This window comes from Balaenoptera acutorostrata, chromosome X (assembly GCF_949987535.1).
Source record: "Balaenoptera acutorostrata chromosome X, mBalAcu1.1, whole genome shotgun sequence".
NCBI classification, from domain to species: Eukaryota; Metazoa; Chordata; class Mammalia; order Artiodactyla; family Balaenopteridae; genus Balaenoptera; species Balaenoptera acutorostrata.
The window spans coordinates 61,915,770-61,935,478 of record NC_080085.1 but is presented as its reverse complement, the minus strand read 5'-3'; the positions used below and the strand labels follow the sequence as shown (position 1 = coordinate 61,935,478).

General features: G+C 38.6%; 1 protein-coding gene across 7 annotated transcripts in view; it reads right to left on the bottom strand.

Annotated features, from left to right (window-relative positions):
- Positions 1 to 967: 967 nt before the first annotated feature.
- Positions 968 to 19,709, bottom strand: part of OGT (O-linked N-acetylglucosamine (GlcNAc) transferase) — a 38,260-nt gene continuing 19,518 nt past the window's right edge. For 2 of the 7 annotated variants that reach the window (XM_007183626.3, XM_007183627.3), the window contains exons 13-22: positions 19,050 to 19,208; positions 18,812 to 18,901; positions 13,458 to 13,583; positions 12,878 to 13,048; positions 12,648 to 12,764; positions 12,389 to 12,559; positions 10,595 to 10,747; positions 8,465 to 8,717; positions 8,118 to 8,241; positions 968 to 3,243 (exon numbers count right to left, since the gene is read on the bottom strand). In XM_007183626.3, the coding sequence (XP_007183688.2) occupies positions 3,069 to 3,243; positions 8,118 to 8,241; positions 8,465 to 8,717; positions 10,595 to 10,747; positions 12,389 to 12,559; positions 12,648 to 12,764; positions 12,878 to 13,048; positions 13,458 to 13,583; positions 18,812 to 18,901; positions 19,050 to 19,208 (1,539 nt within the window). In that variant the 3' untranslated portion in view covers positions 968 to 3,068. Of the gene's footprint in view, positions 3,244 to 7,747; positions 7,874 to 8,117; positions 8,242 to 8,464; positions 8,718 to 9,298; positions 9,412 to 10,594; positions 10,748 to 12,388; positions 12,560 to 12,647; positions 12,765 to 12,877; positions 13,049 to 13,457; positions 13,584 to 18,811; positions 18,902 to 19,049; positions 19,209 to 19,709 lie in introns of those variants that run through there. The other 5 variants (XR_009006609.1, XM_057537863.1, XM_057537865.1 and 2 more) reach the window with 5 other exon arrangements.

The window sequence follows — 19,709 nt, the reverse complement described above, 5'->3', positions numbered from 1 at the left end:
TTATTCAAGGTGCACAAGCAACTCCTTTAGACTGAAGGCAGGAGGAGCTGAAGTAGACTGGAAATAACTGATGCAGATTCCTAATAAACAGAAGAGGGTGGGGGTAAGAACTTATTTGTGGGGACTTCCCTGGTGGTCCAGTGGTTAAGAATCCACCTTCCAATGCAGAGGACGCATGTTCGATCCCTGGTAGGGGGACTAAGATCCCACATGCCGTGGGGCAACTAAACCTGCACGCCGCAACTCTAGAGCCCACGCACTCTAGAGCCCACGCACCACAACTAGAGAAGCCCATGCGCCACAACGAAAAGACCCCGCAAGCCACAACGAAAAGACCCCGCATGCCGCAACTAACACCCGATGCAGTCAAATAAACAGATATTAGAAAAAAAAAAAAGAACTTATGACTAATCTACTGGACATCTTTCTTGCCCCATCTTCCAAGAAACAAACACTAACCCACATTAGGGCTTTGAGGGTCTCAATCCACAGAACTTGGGAGGTAAATTACCTAACATTTTATTGAAAAAAAAATTGGTTATATCTCTGAGAAAACAGGCAGCTAAACAGCCTGTTCTGGTCCCTGATGCATGGATATCCTCCTCCCTCACACTGGTGGTTGAGTTCAATCACCATACAGAGTGGGAAGGAATAGTCCACATAAAGAATGAGACTACAAGGGTAGATGAAGAAGCCAGAATGGTTATAAGCTGAACAGGAACAAACACAAATGCGTGTGCTGGGAGTCTCAGGCTTTGTTAAGTCTTAATGGATCGTACACCAACCTGACCCATGCTCCACCACACTTGGCTGAGAAAACAAAAGAATTCTTACTATCATAGCTGCACTGTAGGGAAATCTGGTCCTTTTGTTGTTTGGAGCTGTTCAAATATAGATTTCATCACTGGAGGACCCTATTATTCCATCCAATGCTCAATTTAACAGAACACAAAATACATCAGCCATATTAAGGGCAAATCATTCATTTATTGGTTAAAGATTGCAAGACAACATCTGAATTTCTGTAGCACAATGTAAATGTTTTACTTTTTTGATAAAGCAGAGTATAATAGAAAAAACAATTAGTTTCCAGTAATATCTATATCTCTATTCAGAATTAAGTCTTCCACAGACATGTTACCTGGAAACAAAAGCCTGTTACAATAAGCAAAGCTTCAACCAGAGCGGCTACTTTTCAGGCCAGGGAAAGGTTCATCCCTATAGGAGGATGATGTGCTATGTAAAATGGCTGCAAGGTCACAGCCTTGAGGGCGTTGGAAGTCTATTATCCTATTCCACATTAAGTAGTTTGGTGAACTTCAAACGTCCGTTCATCTGCAACCAAGCTGGCAACCTTTAACTGATTATTTCAAGCAGGTAAAAAATAAATTAAAAGAAACCCCTACACTGATGTTCCTTGATTTACACTGTTAAATCGTTCATTAACATGTAATTCTGGCCAAGAATTACATTTGAGACTCCTTGCTCAGATTTTGGTTAACAGTACAAATCTTTCAGAAATTCAAGTTCTTATTAATCAATAATTTGTCAGCTAGGATACATTCAGGCATCAGCTGCAACTACAGAATAGGTGCACTGCCTCAGCGCTTTGGAAAGACAGAATCTAGAATACTACTAGCAGACAAAATATCTGTTACTAGACAGCATATGTGCAGTACAGCAAGACAAAAACATATATTCATATGTTGGCTTGTTTAAGCCTCAAGCCCTCAATCCTTTGTTGAAATACAATAATTTCATTCCTATGGTTTTCAATACCAAAAACTCAACCTTCAGGAGGGCTAAAGTCTAATTTATACTCCAAACCAAGTAGTGCAGTTCACTACTACTGAGGCTGATTCCATAAAGACTTCAAGACCACGTCCAGAAGACAAGTTATTATATATAATACCCTAGAAGGTCTGAAGCATAATAATCATATACATAGCTGGTCCTCCAGAGCTTTTTACCTATAACATGTTTTTTGATGAAAGTTATTTAATGTACTGGAGATAACTGTGACTTACTGATCAAATATTTGAATACTTATACTTACCTGGGATTTCATTTCTGCTGAAAGAAAAAGGAAGAACAGGACTCACTTAAAAAAAAAAAAACTTTAGAAGTGAAAGTAAAAATCTTATCACACACTATCACTTTTGGAAGCAGCATAGAGGGGCAGTCAACGGTAAAACACTGGTGAAATAGATCAAAACTCTAGGCCAAAAATCCATTATTATTATCATCAGTGACAGTACCACAACTGTGCCCTTCATAACTAATAGTCACTCCTAAGAATCTTCATTTGGCACCAGATGATGTGTTTAAGAGAAACACTCTGGGAGGTTTTGAATCAGACTTGGTTTTTTGTTAGCCAAGTTACAGGAAAATTTTTAAAGTGGGGGGAAGGGAAGAAGGAAACGGACCAGAAAAAGAATTTAAGCCATAAATCAACAAAGCACTGATAGTTCCAAACATGTCAGACACTAAAATGACTGATATAGGCTCAAGTGGTTTATAAAACCTATAAAAAGACTACACCAGCAAAGTCCCCATTATCTATAGAGTTCAGAAACTAAAACAAGGAATATTTTAGCTTAAAACCTTATCTCAAGAGAATCATATACACTTCACATGAATAAAAATACCTGAAACCAAACATTTTTAAAAGCTCCAATACCCAAAATAAAGAAAAAAATAAATTCAGAAGACTCAATCAACCCATGAAAATCACAAAACGGCTGGGCAATCTCTATCTCCCCTCCACACTAACCATCCATCCCATGGAAGACCAAGGGAGATCAGACCTTCCAGACTTATGCAACACCTGGCTGCTGCAAAATTCTATGGAGACTCCTTGTGGAACAGCAGTTTCCCATCTCTTGTGTCTCTCCCTATCATGATCATGCAGGAAGCAAGTCTGGCTGTGCTATTTGTTATCATTGTCTGTCACCCATCTGCAACATGATATTGTACAGATAAGTACAAAGTAATGTATCTAGTTCCCTTTCCCCCAGAAGGTTGAGGCTCAGGTACAGGGGTAATTCTCCTGTGCACACAGTCATTATTTAGGCCGACTCAGTGACTTCAACAGGCTTAATCATGTGATCAGGTTTGTTGCCAGCTGCATAATGCTCCCACATCTGTAGATAGAGCCGCTCTAGTTCCATTGTGTATTGTTTGGTGTTGAACAGAGGGCTAGATATTCTCTGCTTCCAGACTTTGCCACGAATTCTCTTCAGGCTGAATAATAAAAAGAGATCCAAGTTTACAAATCAGAGCAGAAACTCAGAACTAGCCCCCATAAACACCTAGACACCTTTATGGTAAATTACATGACCAAACTTTCTCTTCTAATTGGCCCTCCCTTACCTCAATGCTAAAAAAGTGAAAGGTCACAGCTAACATAATGTTCAACACTTATAATGGAGTTCACCTCCACGTCTCCTGAAAAAACTGTTCTTTCCTAAATAAGCATATCCAAGAGACACCATGCTTTCTCCACTTCATCTTATTTCTACCTATAAACTAAAAATAAGACTTGGCAATGACACGTCTATTCCTACGTACTACTGGTTAGAACGTAAACTGTTTACCCTTTTAATAAGCAACTTAGCATGTGTCTATTAGAACCATAAATGTTCATAACCCTATGACCTATCAATAACACTTTTAAATCTATTCAACAGAAATATTCAGAGATGCAGACATACTTGACCATGCAAAGATGTTCACTGAAGCATCATTTACAATAGCTAAGGCACAAACATAAGACGGAAGTATTCATTTTATGAATGTTTTAATGAAATAGGAAAACACTCAAGGGGAAAAACTGCAGTATGTCTACTGCTTTAATTTTCCCCTTGTACATGAACTGAGTTGTTTATTTAGATATTAAAAAAAAAGGGTTCCTAATATCACCAAGACTATGGTTCTGTTCAGAAACAGGAAAAAAAAAGCAATCAATTCTTCTGGGGAAAGAGGATAGAATTCTCTCTCCTCCTGTTGTGAATATTATCATTTGTCATGAGACTATTCTTATACAGAGAGAATTATTACTTTAGAACCAGAAGCTGGAATACTCCTGTGCATTTTTAAAAACAATTAAGAAAAAGGTTATTCTAATGTTTTTTTGCGCCGGAACTAGTAAAACAGCTATGCATATCTGTTGGCCTCAACCCAACCATGACCATATTAATGTTATCTTCCAAATAAAAATACCTTTGTGTTTTTTTTTTAAAGTTCTGTATGTCGGCTTCCCTGGTGGTGCAGTGGTTAAGAATCCGCCTGCCAATGCAGGGGACACGGGTTCGAGCCCTGGTCCGGGAAGATCCCACATGCCGCGGAGCAACTAAGCCTGTGCACCACAACTACTGAGCCTGCGCTCTAGAGCCTACAAGCCACAACTACTGAGCCTGTGTGCCACAACTACTGAAGCCTGTGCACCTAGAGCCCGTGCTCCGCAACAAGAGAAGCCACCACAATGAGAAGCCCGCGCACCGCAACGAAGAGCAGCCCCGGCTCGCCGCAACTAGAGAAAGCCCGCGCGCAGCAATGAAGACCCAAAGCGCCCAAAAATAAATAAATAAATAAAATAAATTTTAAATAAATAAATAAATAAAGTTCTGTATGTCAATAGAATGGTTAAACTGTGGTGCATCCATACACTGAAATACTACTCAGCAATAAAAGGGAATGAACTACTGATACGAGCCAACAACATGGATGAATCTCAAAACATTATCCTGAGTGAAAGAAGCCTTCAGAGTACATGCTGTATGATTCCATTTGTATAAGGTTCTAGAAAGGCAAGACTAAACAAATTATGGTGCAAAAAAAATTCAGAACAGTGGTTGTCTCTGAGGGTTGGTGAGGAGGACCAACTGAGAAGGGGTGTGAAGGAACTTTCTGGAGTGATGGTAATGTTCTACATGCTGTTGGAGGCCTGGGTTATAAAGGTATTTCTCAAAACTCACTTAAGATTTGTGTATTCCAGTTTGGGATTAGCAGGTACAAACTACTGTAGATAAAGTAAACAACAAGGTCTTACTGTACAGCACAGAGAACTATACTCAATATAATAAACCATAATGGAAAAGAATATGAAAAATATACACGTGTATAATATATATATAATTATATATATATTATATATAGTATATATAGTATATATAGTATATATTATATATATAATATAATATATATTATATATAATATATAATATATATAAAATTATATATAATATATAATATATATATTATATATTATATATATTATATTATATATTATATATATAATATAATATATATATTATATATATAATATATATATATAACTGAATCAACTTTGCTGTACACCAGAAACGCTGTAAATCAACTATACTTCAACGAAAAAAGTAAAATTAAAAAAAGATTTGTGTATACACTGTATATAAATTCTGCCTCAAAAGACAAAAGAAACAAATATTAAACTCTAATGATGGCCATTCTGAAGTATTTAGGGAGAAGAATACTGATATCTGCAATTTACTTTAAATAAGATGGATTTCTAAATGGATATAGGAATAAACAGATGGAATCAATGTGATAAAAGTACAGTAAAATTATCAGTGGCGGAAGCTAGGTGGTAGGTATATAAGTGTTTATTATAAAATTGAACTTTTTCATAACAAAATGTTGGGAAAAAGTATTGTATGAAATCAACTAAGTTCCAAAAAAAAAAATACACTAAATTATTTACTGTAGTTATCTCTGGGATGATGGACATAAATCTTAATTGTTTAATGCCTGGGCTCAAAGTTTTCACTAGTTTTTCTTAGCTGTATATGATGTTCAGGGGAGAAAATTTTGAAAATGATAAATAAATGCTTAACATACATCTGTTGAATGCTTACTATGTACCAAGAACTGTTGTTAAGTGCTGCACGTGGAACGCTTCTTTTCTTTTTTTAAACATCCTTATTGGAGTATAATTGCTTTACAATGTTGTGTTAGTTTCTGCTGTATAACAAAGTGAATCAGCTATATGTATACATGTATCCCCATATCCCCTCCCTCTTGCGTTTCCCTCCCACCCTCCCTATCCCACCCCTCTAGGTGGTCACAAAGCATCGAGCTGATCTCCCCCTGTGCTATGCGGCTGCTTCCCACTAGCTATCTATTTTACATTTGGTAGTGTATCTATGTCAATGCTACTCTCTCACTTCGTCCCAGCTTACCCTTCCTTCCCCCTCCCCGTGTCCTCAAGTCCACTCTCTACATCTGCATCTTTATTCCTGTCCTGTCCCTTAGGTTCTTCAGAACCTTTTTTTTTTTAGATTCCATATGTGTGTTAGCATACGGTATTTGTAGAATTTCTCTTTCTGACTTCACTCTGTATGACAGTCTCTAGGTCCATCCACCTCACTACAAATAACTCAATTTTGTTTCTTTTCATGGCTGAGTAATATTCCATTGTATATATGTGCCACATCTTCTTTACTCATTCATCTGTCAATGGACACTTAGGTTGCTTCCATGTCCTGGCTATTGTATATAGAGCTGCAGTGAACATTGTGGTACATGTCTCTTTTTGAATTATGGTTTTCTCAGGGTATATGCCCAGGAGTGGGATTGCTGGGTCATATGGTAGTTCTATTTTTAGTTTTTTAAGGAACCGCCATACTGTTCTCCATAGTGGCTGTATCAATTTACATTCCCACCAACAGTGCAAGAGGGTCCCCTTTTGTCCACACCCTCTCCAGCATTTACTGTTTGTAGATTTTTTGATGATGGCCATTCTGACCGGGAACACTTTTTTTTAATCCTCACATCTCTGCAAGGTAGGTACTATCATTCATGCCCATTTTGCAGATGGAAAAACCAAGGCACATAGAGACTAACTTGTCCAAAGTCACAAAGCTTGTGAGAGAGCCTGGATTCAAACCCAGGAAGTCTGACTTAAAGAGGGTGCTTCTTTAAACTTCTACATAATATGCTACTTGTCAGAAAACACAAAGAAAAAAAAAATCACACGTAATACCCAAAGAAAAATCTCATTTAAGAGATAAACACTATTTTATTGTATGGATAAAGCATCATTTATCTAAGCATCATCTCTCTAATTCCCACCCATTTGGGGGCATTTAAGTCGTGCCCAAATATTATTATAAGGATATTCTTAGGGTCAAAGGTCTAGCTTTTTTTTTTTTTTTTTTTTTTTAGGGCTCTGAAAGGACTACCAATTTACTCACCAATGTATGAAAAGGTCAGCACCTCAATGCTCCCTCATCATTGGTATCATATTAAAAATCTTTTATTTTATTGGTAAATAATGGGTATACCTCAATGTTATTTTAATTTATTTCTACTAGGGAATTCCCTGGTGGTCCAGTGGTTAGGACTCCACGCTTTCACTGCCGAGGGCGTGGGTTCAATCCCTGATCAGGGAACTAAAATCCCACAAGGCGGGTGGCAAGGCCAATAAATTAAAAAATAAATATTTATTTCTACTACAGAGGTTGAAACTTTCTTGTTAACCATTTGTATTTCTACTTTAGTCAGTTGTCATTTCTTTGCTTACTTTCCTATTAAGGGATTTAAAATGTAAATATTCTTCAGTCTTTATACAGCCAGGCTATTAATATTTGACATTAAGGAACAGATTTTTTTCCCTCTTGTTTGCCTTTTAATTTTCTTTTTTTTTTGATTGAAGTATAGCTAGTTTACATCTTTTAATTCTCTTGACTTACTTTTATTCAGCCACTTACTCTTTACATAGTGAAACCTAATGATCACTTCATTTATGACAGTTTAAAAAGTTCTTCTCAGGACTCCCCTCACGGTCCAGTGGTTAAGACTCCATGCTGCCACTGCAGGGAGCACAGGTTCGATCCCTGGTCGGGGAAGTAAGTTCCCGCACGCCGCATGGCACGGCCATAAAAATAAATGACAAGTTAAATTAAATTAAAAAATAAAATAATAAAAAGTCCTTCTCCCATCCAGAGAGCATACAACTAATTCATTTATTTTATATTACCCTTATTTTATGATTTCACTTCATAACACCTATATTCTCTCTAAATTTTTCTTGTTTCCTTCACCTCACCATATAATTTGTTCATGGAAAAGTTTACTTACTATTCTAGATCAGTTCCCAGTTTCACAGCTATGTCTTCATATTCTTGTCTATTTTTAGCAATAAGCTCAAGACAGCCTAAACAAGTGAGCTGGGAAGCTGCAACTCGGGAAGCAAGAGTCTCTCCTGCAATAAGAAAGATAACAACTGCACATCTGAGAATGCAAATAGCACACAGTTATTAATGTTGTTTATGTTAAATATCCACACAATGCAGATGAGGAGTGTCCAGACTTGAACAAGTCTCATTTTCAATCATCTTGCCCTAAATGTTGCTTCTAGTACATATGATTTCACCTGGAAGTGTCTCTCCCAAGGAGATTTTAAAAAGAACAAGGAAGCAACTCACCTGGCATAGTCACCATGGGTGTCCCTGCCCAAAGGACATCCATCCCTGTGGTGTGTCCATTACAGAGTGGAGTGTCCAAGCAGACATCAGCCAGCTGGCCTCTCCGAACATGTTCCTCTTTAGGAGCAACAGGTGAAAAAATGATACGGTTCTGGGGAAGGCCCATATTTTGTGCGTACTGTTGAATATTAGGTTCTCCTACTGCTGGAAAACGCAACAGCCACAGTACACTATTGGGAACACGCTTCAGAATCTAAAATAGGGAAAACAAGAGCAAGTATTAATAGCAGCTCTGCCCTTCTCAAGAAAGGCTCCCATAAATTTCTAGTAATTCTACCATACTCTATTCTTTTCACCCAGATAAGCAGCCTACCGTGAACTTAAGTCTTTCTTTCACATAGATGAATTAGATCAACTGAATTATAGGTTCCTGTTCTGCTTAGCTGTCCCCAAAGACAGTTCAAAGAAAGAGGAGATTAATGCAAGAAGACACAAAACAAGTTACTAATTGGCAAAATCTGAGGCAGCTATGTCCTGTGGGAATTGATACTAGGAGTGGTTTTTGTCCATGAGATAGGAATTTTCCATTTCAAATTTTAAATCCCTCACCATGGTACAACAAATAAAGTTAGTTCACACTTGCCAAACTTTATTTGCCTAATCTAGATCAGGGGTCGGCAGACATTTTCTGTAAAGGACCAGAGAGCAAATACTTTTGCCTTTGATGCCAACATGGACTGTGTCATAACTATTCAATTCTGCCCTTGTCACTGGAAAGTAGCCATAGACAATATGTAAGTAGGCATGGCTGTGTGTCAATAAAATTTTATTTACAAAAACAAGCAGCTGGGACTTCCCTGGTGGTCCAGTGGTTAGGACTCCGTGCTTCCACTGCAGGGGACTCAGGTTCGATCCCTGGTCAGGGAACTAAGATTCCGCATGCCACACTGCCAAAATAAAAAAACAAACAAAAAAACAAGCAGTGGACTGGATTTGGCTCATCGGCCATAGTTTGCCAACCCGATTTAGACCTACATCTACTCAATGTATCATACAAGTTCACCATCCCGTCTCTGAAAGCCATGAGAACAGATGGATTTCAGAATTTAGAATATTTCAGATTTTTAAAAAGTAGTACAGTATATATAAATTACGTAACACTCTCAGCAGCAACTCCCTGCAAACCAACATATTAGTATCTCTGCATCAAGATGTAGGAATATTCATACTAAATGGAATAAAGAAAGAACCATAAATAGCCTAACATCAGTTCAGGCAGTGTGGCTGCCAACCAAATAAATTTACCACAAACTTATGAAGATGCTTTTGGTTTTCAGGTTTTTTGAAATGGGGAAGTGAAGATTAAGGGATAGTAAACCTGTACTCATCTGTTTCCTCTTCTCCACCCTCCCTCCTCCTTTAAAAAAAGAAAACAGACCAAAAAACTCAGATATTAATCAGAAAAAAAGTCAACCAAGAATTATCTCCATTTTAGCTCTATGGAAAAAGAGGCAGATATGGATAGCAAAGTTTAGAACCTTCAGAGGTCCTGCTTATGCAAACTGGTATGATGAAATGACTGAGAAGTAATGGCATAAGCCAATTCCTTCCTGGTTCTAACTCTACAATATTGCAAGAATGATGTAAAATGTGGATGAGTATATGTAACAGCTTTGCTATCAGCTTAGACCATGGGTTGGCAAACTATAGCCTATGAGCCAAATCTGGCATATTGCCTGTTTTTGTAAATAAAAACTTATTGGAACATACCTATACTCATTCATTTATATAATGAGTATGATGTTTTCTTGCTACAATGGCAGAATTGAGTAGGTGTGACAGAGTATGGACTGCAAAACCAAAAATATTTACCACCTGGCCTTTTAAGAAAAAGTTGGCTGATCCCTGCGTTTGAACACATAAATTTTAAAAGTTCATAATATGATATTTAGACACTTGAAGGACAAATCAAAAATTGCTGAAATCTACAGCTCTTTTGAAGATTATCACAATAATCTAGCACAATAGCTCCTGAATGGGAGGATTGGGGGGCAGCCTCAGCAAGACGACCTATATACAAAATCTTTATTAGAATCTCTAGACATTAATAATGAATCTACACACACTCACATTTGCCCACATCTGCAAAGTAGATGGGTCAATTTTATATAACTGATTAAAGTTACAGTACACAATGGCATCTTCTGGTAACCCGTACTGAGAACGTGTGGTTACAATAATGGTACGGGGAACCTCCTCTCCAGTGGCAGCCTTATTGTTGATCTAAAACAAGAAAAAATATACGATTATATTTAAAGTAAACATGGTCCGATATTTTCCTTTTCTTTTCAATATTTGTTTATTTATTTATTTGGCTGCTTCAGGTCTTAGTTGCGGCACGCAGGATCTTCGTTGCACCATTGCAGCATGCGGGGTCTTTAGTTGCGGCATGCGGGATCTAGTTCCCTGACCAGGGATCGAACCCAGGTTCCCTGCATTGGGAGCGTGGAGTCTTAACCACTGGACCACCAGGGAAGTCCCCAATCTGATATTTTTCAATCAATAAACAATCCTTACGATGCAAAGTGGTATAACCATTAAAAGTCATGTCACTGAACTATAATGAGAATATATTCATGACACATTAAGTTAAAGGATAAAAGTTAGAGCATTATCTTAATTTGGGGGGGACTGCACTATGAAACATTTCACTCTAGCCAAAAAGTTCTCTTCAAAACCCTATTAGTCCAACAGCAAGCTTTTGCTCACTCTTTTCTCCACGTATGAAATATCCTTTTCTAAATCACACCCACCTTTCAAGACTAAACTTAAATTACTAAACAATCTCTACTAAGACTGCCTCTCCTCACATTGCTCAGCACTATTTCTGAGCATCTACATACACAATTACAGTCTTATCTTAAAATTCCCACACATCTGTGTACTGCCTTACCTTGTTATGCAACTATTCCAGGTGTGATAGACATCTCATACATTATGGGCATTGTGTTCTACACTCAAAATTCTTTGTACCTGTGCACTTCAAGAAGTATACTTTTTTTTCCTTAAGTCAAGCATGTCTGCCCTATTGTTTCAAAGGACAGTTCAGGCCCAATACACATTACGGGTGATTAATTCCTTTACCTGAATTCATTTCAAGCATTCTTTGTATAAACTGCTATACCACTAAAACTGTTAACTCCTAAAGAGGTCAGAGATCCTTGCCTTATGATCTCTTGACAGAGCTACATATTCACTTATTCAAGTATGCAATATATACTATTGGGTTGGCCAAAAAGTTCATTCGGATTTTTCATACGCGCTTACAAAAAAACCTGAAGGAACTTTTTGGCCAACCCAATATTTACTCAGCACGTACTTCAATATTGTGGCTAAGACACGGACCCTAAAGTAATTCAATTCAGTGGAGAATACATACAAACCCAGGGAATTATAATGTGTTGTGCTGGACGTAAAGATATATCCCAAATACTACAAGAACAGAGAATACAGGTACCAATGGAGCAGGGAAGGAGAGGTCAGGGATATGGACAGAAACAGATTCCTGGCGGAGTTGTCTGAACTGAAAGTCTTAAAGATGAGTAAGATTTAACTGGGGAAAGGATGAGTTACAGAAGCAAGACACTGTATGATGCCTACAGACAGTTCACCGTTGATAAGAGTAAAGCCACAGGCAGGGAATAACAAGGTATTAACACAGAAGACTCTCATTAAGTAACCTGCTGGCTGAATCCAAGAGACTTTTAAAATCAAACAAACCTATATAAGATGCCAATTTCCCCTGAATTCATTTCCTCATCTATAAAACAGGAGTAATGACGCTTACCACCTAGAGTTATGAGATGTAAAGAAGATAAATGTATACTTGGTGGTAGATAGTATGTTCTATTATTCTCTTCTCACCTGGGTAGTTGCCAGTCCATTGCTAATACTGAATCCATTAATTGTTATCTGAATTTGTCCTCTGTTAATCATTTCAATAACTGCTTCTGCAATCGTATTCATAGGAATGACAGGCATATTAAGAGCTATATTACTGCTGTCTGCGTTGTCTCCTCCATCAGGACATTTCATCTTAAAATAATTACACAAAATACATCATTAGGGAAAAGATCCCAAATGCAGATAACAATTTCAATGACAGTATTGACCAGGTTCTGACCTTGACAATTTTCACATCTGGTAGACTATCAAGAAATGCTTTGAGGTCGATGCCATTCAGCACAATCCGATTGTCATAAATGTGCCCATTAGACTTAAAATCGATGACTGCTTTTTTCTAATCGAAAAAAAAGTTTCAGACATATCTTTTAGGATGCACAGGGACAGCAGCAAGGAAATAAATGACTACGGTTCTTTGCAATTCCCCTATAGTACTGTTTTTCTACCTACCTTCAGGTGAGGGAACATATTAGCATGATCACCAATAAAGAAAGTATGGGGCATATAAGCCAGTTTCTCAGAATACTGCTCAGCAACTTCAGCAGGTGAAGTTTCCTGATCAGTGATGATATAATCCATGAAAAGTGCGCCACTAGTCCCAGGGTACCCCAGCCACATTGCCTAAAAGAAAAAGAAATATCAGACCAAAAACTGACTAGGAACCTTCAGCAAAATGGTCTAAAATTAAATAAGTAAACAAACAACCAAGGAGGGTGGACTTCTTTAGCCAAGAGCAATCAAGTAATATTTTAGACTAACCTTCTAAGTGCTAAACCATTTTTCCAATTTACAAGACAGAACAACTGTTTACATCCAACTTGCACATCTCCATATACATGTACCTGTGGGCACTGTGTTCTCACTCAAAATTCTTTCTCCCTGTGCATTTTCAAGAACTACACTTTTTTTTCATTAAGTCAAGCATGTCTGTCCTATTGTTTCAAAGGACAGTTAACCAAAGAGGGAAAAAACCTATCACTGTCTTCTTAGCCCAATAAACACTGTGAATAATTATCATTATTTCCTTTACCTGAATAGGAGCTGGCCTGAGAGCAAAGAGTTCATTTCGAGCACCCTTGGTATAACCATTCATATTTACAAGGATGTGTATACCATCTTGATGGATGCGATCAGCTGCTTTTCCATTGCATGGAATCTATGGAATAAAAAAATAAGAACTCATACTATGTATAATCTAAGACTGATTCAACTAGTCTTAATGGCATTGAACAGAATTCAAATTCCCAGATGCAAAAGTGGTAACAACACAAATTACATTAACGCAGGGTAAAAATATGGTTAAGTACCATTAAAATGGGCCCACAGCATTACACAAACAGGATACAGAGGAAGGAGAGTTTACCTCTAGACTGAATGTATGAACAACTAGGCTTGGGACTTCCCTGGTGGCTCAGTGGTTAAGAAACCGCCTGCCAATGCAGGGGACACAGGTTCGAGCCCTGGTCCGGGAAGATCCCACACACTGCGGGGCAACTAAGCCCATGTGCCACAATTACTGAAGCCTACATGCCTACAGCCCGTACTTTGCAACAAGAGAAGCCACCGCAATGAGAAGCCCATGCACCGCAACGAAGAGTAGCCCCCGCTCGCCACAACTAGAGAAAGCCCACGCGCACCAACAAAGACCCAACGCAACCAAAAACAAAAAACAAAACTAGGCTTCATAGGGGAGTTGATATTTGAAATGGGCTTCAAAGGTGGATAGGAGGACTTCCCTGGTGGCGCAGTCATTAAGAATCCACCTGCCAATGCAAGGGACACGGGTTCGAGCCCTGGTCCGGGAAGATCCCACACACTGCGGGGCAACTAAGCCCATGTGCCACAACTACTGAAGCCCGTGTTGCCTACAGCCCATGCTCCACAACAAGAGAAGCCACCACAATGAGAAGCCCACGCACCCCAACAAAGAGTAGCCCCCGCTCGCCACAACTAGAGAAAGCCCACACACAGCAACAAAGACCCAATGCAGCCATAAATAAATTAATTAATTAATTAATTTTAGAAAAAGATGGATAGGAGTTTGAGGGAGTTGGACAGAATACAATCTCGACAGAGAACTGTATGAATAAAGAACCAGAGTAAAGTGCATGGTAGGTTTAAAAAATGGGTAGATCACTTCTACTTGGTATAGGGTATAACTGAGGGCTAATGATGGGTGAAAAGCACTGGCAAACAAGGTTGTTTGTTTAGAAAGGTTGTGAAGGCCACACTGAAGAGCTTGGACTTCATATAGGCACACCAATGTTCACTGCAGCACTATTTACAATTGCCAAGATATGGAAGTAACCTAAGTGTTCATCGATGGATGAATAGATAAAGAAGATGTGGTATATATACACAATGGAATGTTCCTCAGCCATTTAAAAGTTGCCAGAGGGGCTTCCCTGGTGGCGCAGTGGTTGAGAGTCTGCCTGCTAATGCAGGGGACACGGGTTCGAGCCCTGGTCTGGGAAGATCCCACATGCCGCGGAGCAATTGGGCCCGTGAGCCACAACTACTGAGCCTGCGCGTCTGGAGCCTGTGCCCCACAACGGGAGGGGCCGCGATAGTGAGAGGCCCGCGCACCGCGATGAAGAGTGGCCCCCGCTTGCCGCAACTGGAGAAAGCCCTCGCACGAAACGAAGACCCAACACAGCCAAAAAAAAAAAAAAAAAAAAAAGTTGCCAGAGGGAAGGGAGGGAGTGGGGCAAAATAGGTGAACAGGATTAATTAAGTAGTACAAACCTCCAGATATAAAATAAGCAAGCCACAGGGATATAACATACAACATGAGGAATATGGTCAATAATACTGTAATAACTTTGTATGGGGACAGATAGTTACTAGACTTATCATGGTGATTTCATAATGTATGCAAATGTCAATTAACTATGTAGTACACCTGAAACCAACATAACCTTGTACGTCAACTACATTTCAATTTATATATATATATATATATATATATATATATATAAAATTAATAAATATATATTTTTAAAGAGTTTAGACTTCAGTCAATAAGCAGTGAATCCTAAAAGGTCTCAGAGGTGGAGGGCCATATTCTTCTTGGTCACAGAGAGTCCAACCCTACATCAAAAATGGTCAGGTATATTTCCAAAGCAACAGCTATAACGCAAAAGACGTTGGTAGAAATTATTTATGAAATGACAAGAGTCTCACAATCCTTCTGCTAGGACTTCAATGATTCATATATATGGATTACTGGATATACCATATGTACCTCTGTTAGTGACCAAAGTGGCCAACAGCGTCTATAAAAAAAACTCTAGTCCATACCTTCAGCAAATTCACTCCCTCACAGGTTTCAATCTTAATTTGTCATAAAACTTCTGCTCCTAGAGGAAACAGCAATGCAGCAAGTATAGAAATAAAGAAAACCAAAGGCAAAGGCCCTTTCAATGACCTATTTGTTCTTCTTCCAAGCCACCATTTTGTTCAATTTATTCAGGTAATTAGTATCTACTGTCACAAGTGCTAGCTCAATCCCCAGAGAAGTTCTACGTCCAAGCACAAATACACCATATTTCTATTTCATTTGCAAACTCAGCAAAAATCCATGCTGATTATAAATGCAATGTAATAAATGTAAACAATCAAGGAAATAAGGTCAAAGCAATTGACCACAGGTATGTAGTAGCTGATGTTAAATATCTGTCATGAAAAATATTGAGGATATGGGCTTCCCTGGTGGCGCAGTGGTTAAGAATCCGCCTGTCAATGCAGGGAACACAGGTTTGAGCCCTGGCCCGGGAAGATCCCATATGCCACAGAGCAACTAAGCCCGTGTGCCACAACTACTGAGCCTGCGCTCTAGAGCTCGTGAGCCACAACTACTGAGCCCACGTGCCACAACTACTGAAGCCCACGCACCTAGAGCCCATGCTCCGCAACAAGAGAAGCCACCGCAATGAGAAGCACGCGCACTGCAACGAAGAGCAGCCCCCACTCGCCGCAACTAGAGAAAGCCCACGGGCAGCAATGAAGACGCAAAGCGGCCAAAAATAAATAAGTTAATTAAATTTAAAAAAGAAAATTGAGGATACAAGCTACACACCAACAGTTTTATTCACTATTTGCTCAAAATAAAAAGTTGGCAGTACAAGCCTCTTAGATAGACTCATCCACCAGAGGGCAGACAGCAGAAGCAAGAATCCTGCAGCGTGTGGAACAAAAACCACATTCACAGAAAGATAGACAAGATGAAAAGGCAGAGAGCTATGTACCAGATGAAGGAACAAGATAAAACCCCAGAAAAACAACTAAATGAAGTGGAAATAGGCAACCTTCCAGAAAAAGAATTCAGAATAATGATAGTGAAGATGATCCAGGACCTCGGAGAAAGAATGGAGGCAAAGACCCAGAAGATGCAAGAAATGTTTAACAAAGACATAGAAGAATTAAAGAACAAACAAACAGAGATGAACAATACAATAACTGAAATGAAAACTACACTAGAAGGAATCAATAGCAGAATAACTGAGGCAGAAGAACGGATAAGTGACCTGGAAGACAGAATGGTGGAATTCACTGCTGCAGAACAGAATAAAGAAAAAAGAATGAAAACAAATGACAGCCTAAGAGACGTCTGGGACAACATTAAACGCAACAACATTCGCATTATAGGGGTCCCAGCAGGAGAAGAGAGAGAGAAAGGACCTGAGAAAATATTGGAAGAGATTATAGTCGAAAATTTCCCTAACATGGGAAAGGAAATAACCACCCAAGTCCATGAAGTGCAGAGAGTCCCATACAGGATAAACCCAAGGAGAAACATGTCGAGACACATAGTAATCAAATTGGCAAAAATTAAAGACAAAGAAAAATTATTGAAAGCAGCAAGGGAAAGATGACAAATAACATACAAGGGAACTCCCATAAGGTTAACAGCTGCTTTCTCAGCAGAAACTCTACAAGCCAGAAGGGAGTGGCATGACATATTTAAAGTGATGAAAGGGAAGAACCGACAACCACGATTACTCTACCTGGCAAGAATCTCATTCAGATTCGATGGAGAAATCAAAAGCTTTAGAGACAAACAAAAGCTAAGAGAATTCAGCACCACCAAACCAGCTCTACAACAAATACTAAAGGAACTTCTCTAAGTGGGAAACACAAGAGAAGAAAAGGACCTACAAAAACAAACCCAAAATAATTAAGAAAATGGTCACAGGAACATACATATCGATAATTACCTTAAACGTGAATGGATTAAATGCTCCAACCAAAAGACACAGGCTCGCTGAGTGGATACAAAAACAAGACCCATATATATGCTGTCTACAAGAGACCCACTTCAGACCTAGGGACACATACAGACTGAAAGTGAGGGGATGGAAAAAGATATTCCATGCAAATGGAAATCAAAAGAAAGCTGGAGTAGCAATACTCATATCAGATAAAATAGACTTTAAAATGAATAATGTTATAAGAGACAAGGAAGGACACTACAAAATGATCAAGGGACCAATCCAAAAAGAATATATAACAATTATAAATATATATGCACCCAACATAGGAGCACCTCAATACATAAGGCAATTGCTAACAGCTATAAAAGAGAAAATCGACAGCAACACAATAATAGCGGGGGACTTTAACACCTCACTTACACCAATGGACAGATCATCCAAAATGAAGATTAATAAGGAAACACAAGCTTTAAATGACACAACAGACCAGATAGATTTAAATGATATTTATAGGACATTCCATCCAAAAACAGCAGATAACACTTTCTTCTCAAGTGCGCACAGAACATTCTCCAGGATAGATCACATCTTGGGTCACAAATCAAGCCTCAGTAAATTTAAGAAAACTGAAATCATATCAAGCAACTTTTCTGACCGCAACGCTATGAGATTAGAAATCAATTACAGGGAAAAAAATGTAAAAAACACAAACACATGGAGGCTAAACAATACGTTACTAAATAACCAAGAGATCACTGAAGAAATCAAAGAGGAAATCGAAAAATACCTAGAGATAAATGATAATGAAAACACGATGATCCAAAACCTATGGGATGCAGCAAAAGCAGTTCTAAGAGCGAAGTTTATACCTACAATCCTACCTCAAGAAATAAGAAAAACCTCAAATAAATAATCTAACCTTACACCTAAAGGAACTAGAGAAAGAAGAAGAAACAAAATCCGAAGTTAGTAGAAGGAAAGAAATCATAAAGATCAGAGCAGAAAAAAATGAAATAGAAACAAAGAAAACAATAGCAAAGAACAATAAAACTAAAAGCTGGTTCTTGGAAAAGATAAACAAAATTGCTAAACCATTAGCCAGACTCATCAAGAAAAAGAGGGAGAGGACTCAAAAAAATAAAAAAGTTGGAAGTATAAGAGTTTCACCTACCTGAGAAAGATCAATGAAATGATTGGCTTCTGCCATCACCTTCACTCGGAAGTTTGTGCCATCATCTGGGCTCAGGGCATAACAGAATACCTGAAAGGCAGCACATAGTATATTTAATAACCTTGGCTCAAATCTTTCCAAAAGACACTGGGCTTAACACCTAAAGGTGACTATAAAGCTACCACTGTGGGTTTGTTTGGTTTTATAAATAGTGACTCTAGAGCAACACTAGTCTTACCTCAAATTTATCAGGATTGTGCATGCCTGGAATAGACTGCATAAGATGAGAAGTAGGATGATTCCCAAAGTCAGAACTCACGTATCCTACACGCAGCCGACCATCACTGAGCTTCAAGTCTTTTGGATGTTCATATGGTGGTTTATGAAGGACATTTATCTACCAATGGAATTCAGTGCTTGTTAGTAAAGTTGAGTCTACATGTAAATTTTCATCTAGGAAAACTGACTAGAAGCATACCTGTTAGGAATGGTATGCCCAGAATACTTCTTTAATTCATATAACCAGTCTAATGCAACCTTAGCAATTTGTATAATATGCTTCATACTTTGACCTGTTCCTGAGGCCTATGAAGTAGCCCAAGCAAGTTAAAGTTGTAGGAAGGAAGCAGAGTGGAAAGAGCATGACAAACCCTGCATTTTAGAAAATTCTGTAGGGAAGCATTTTTTAAAAACAGAATTACACCTAGCACTCTGCTCTATTCTGCTGAGAAAATTCCCACCTTTGATCAAGTACTGCTCTAGTTCTCAAAGGTGAGTAGAAAATACCAAACACTTTATTAAAAACTATGGTTTCAGGACTTCCCTGGTGGCGCAGTGGTTGAGAATCTGCCTGCTAATGCAGGGGACACGGGTTCGAGCCCTGGTCTGGGAAGATCCC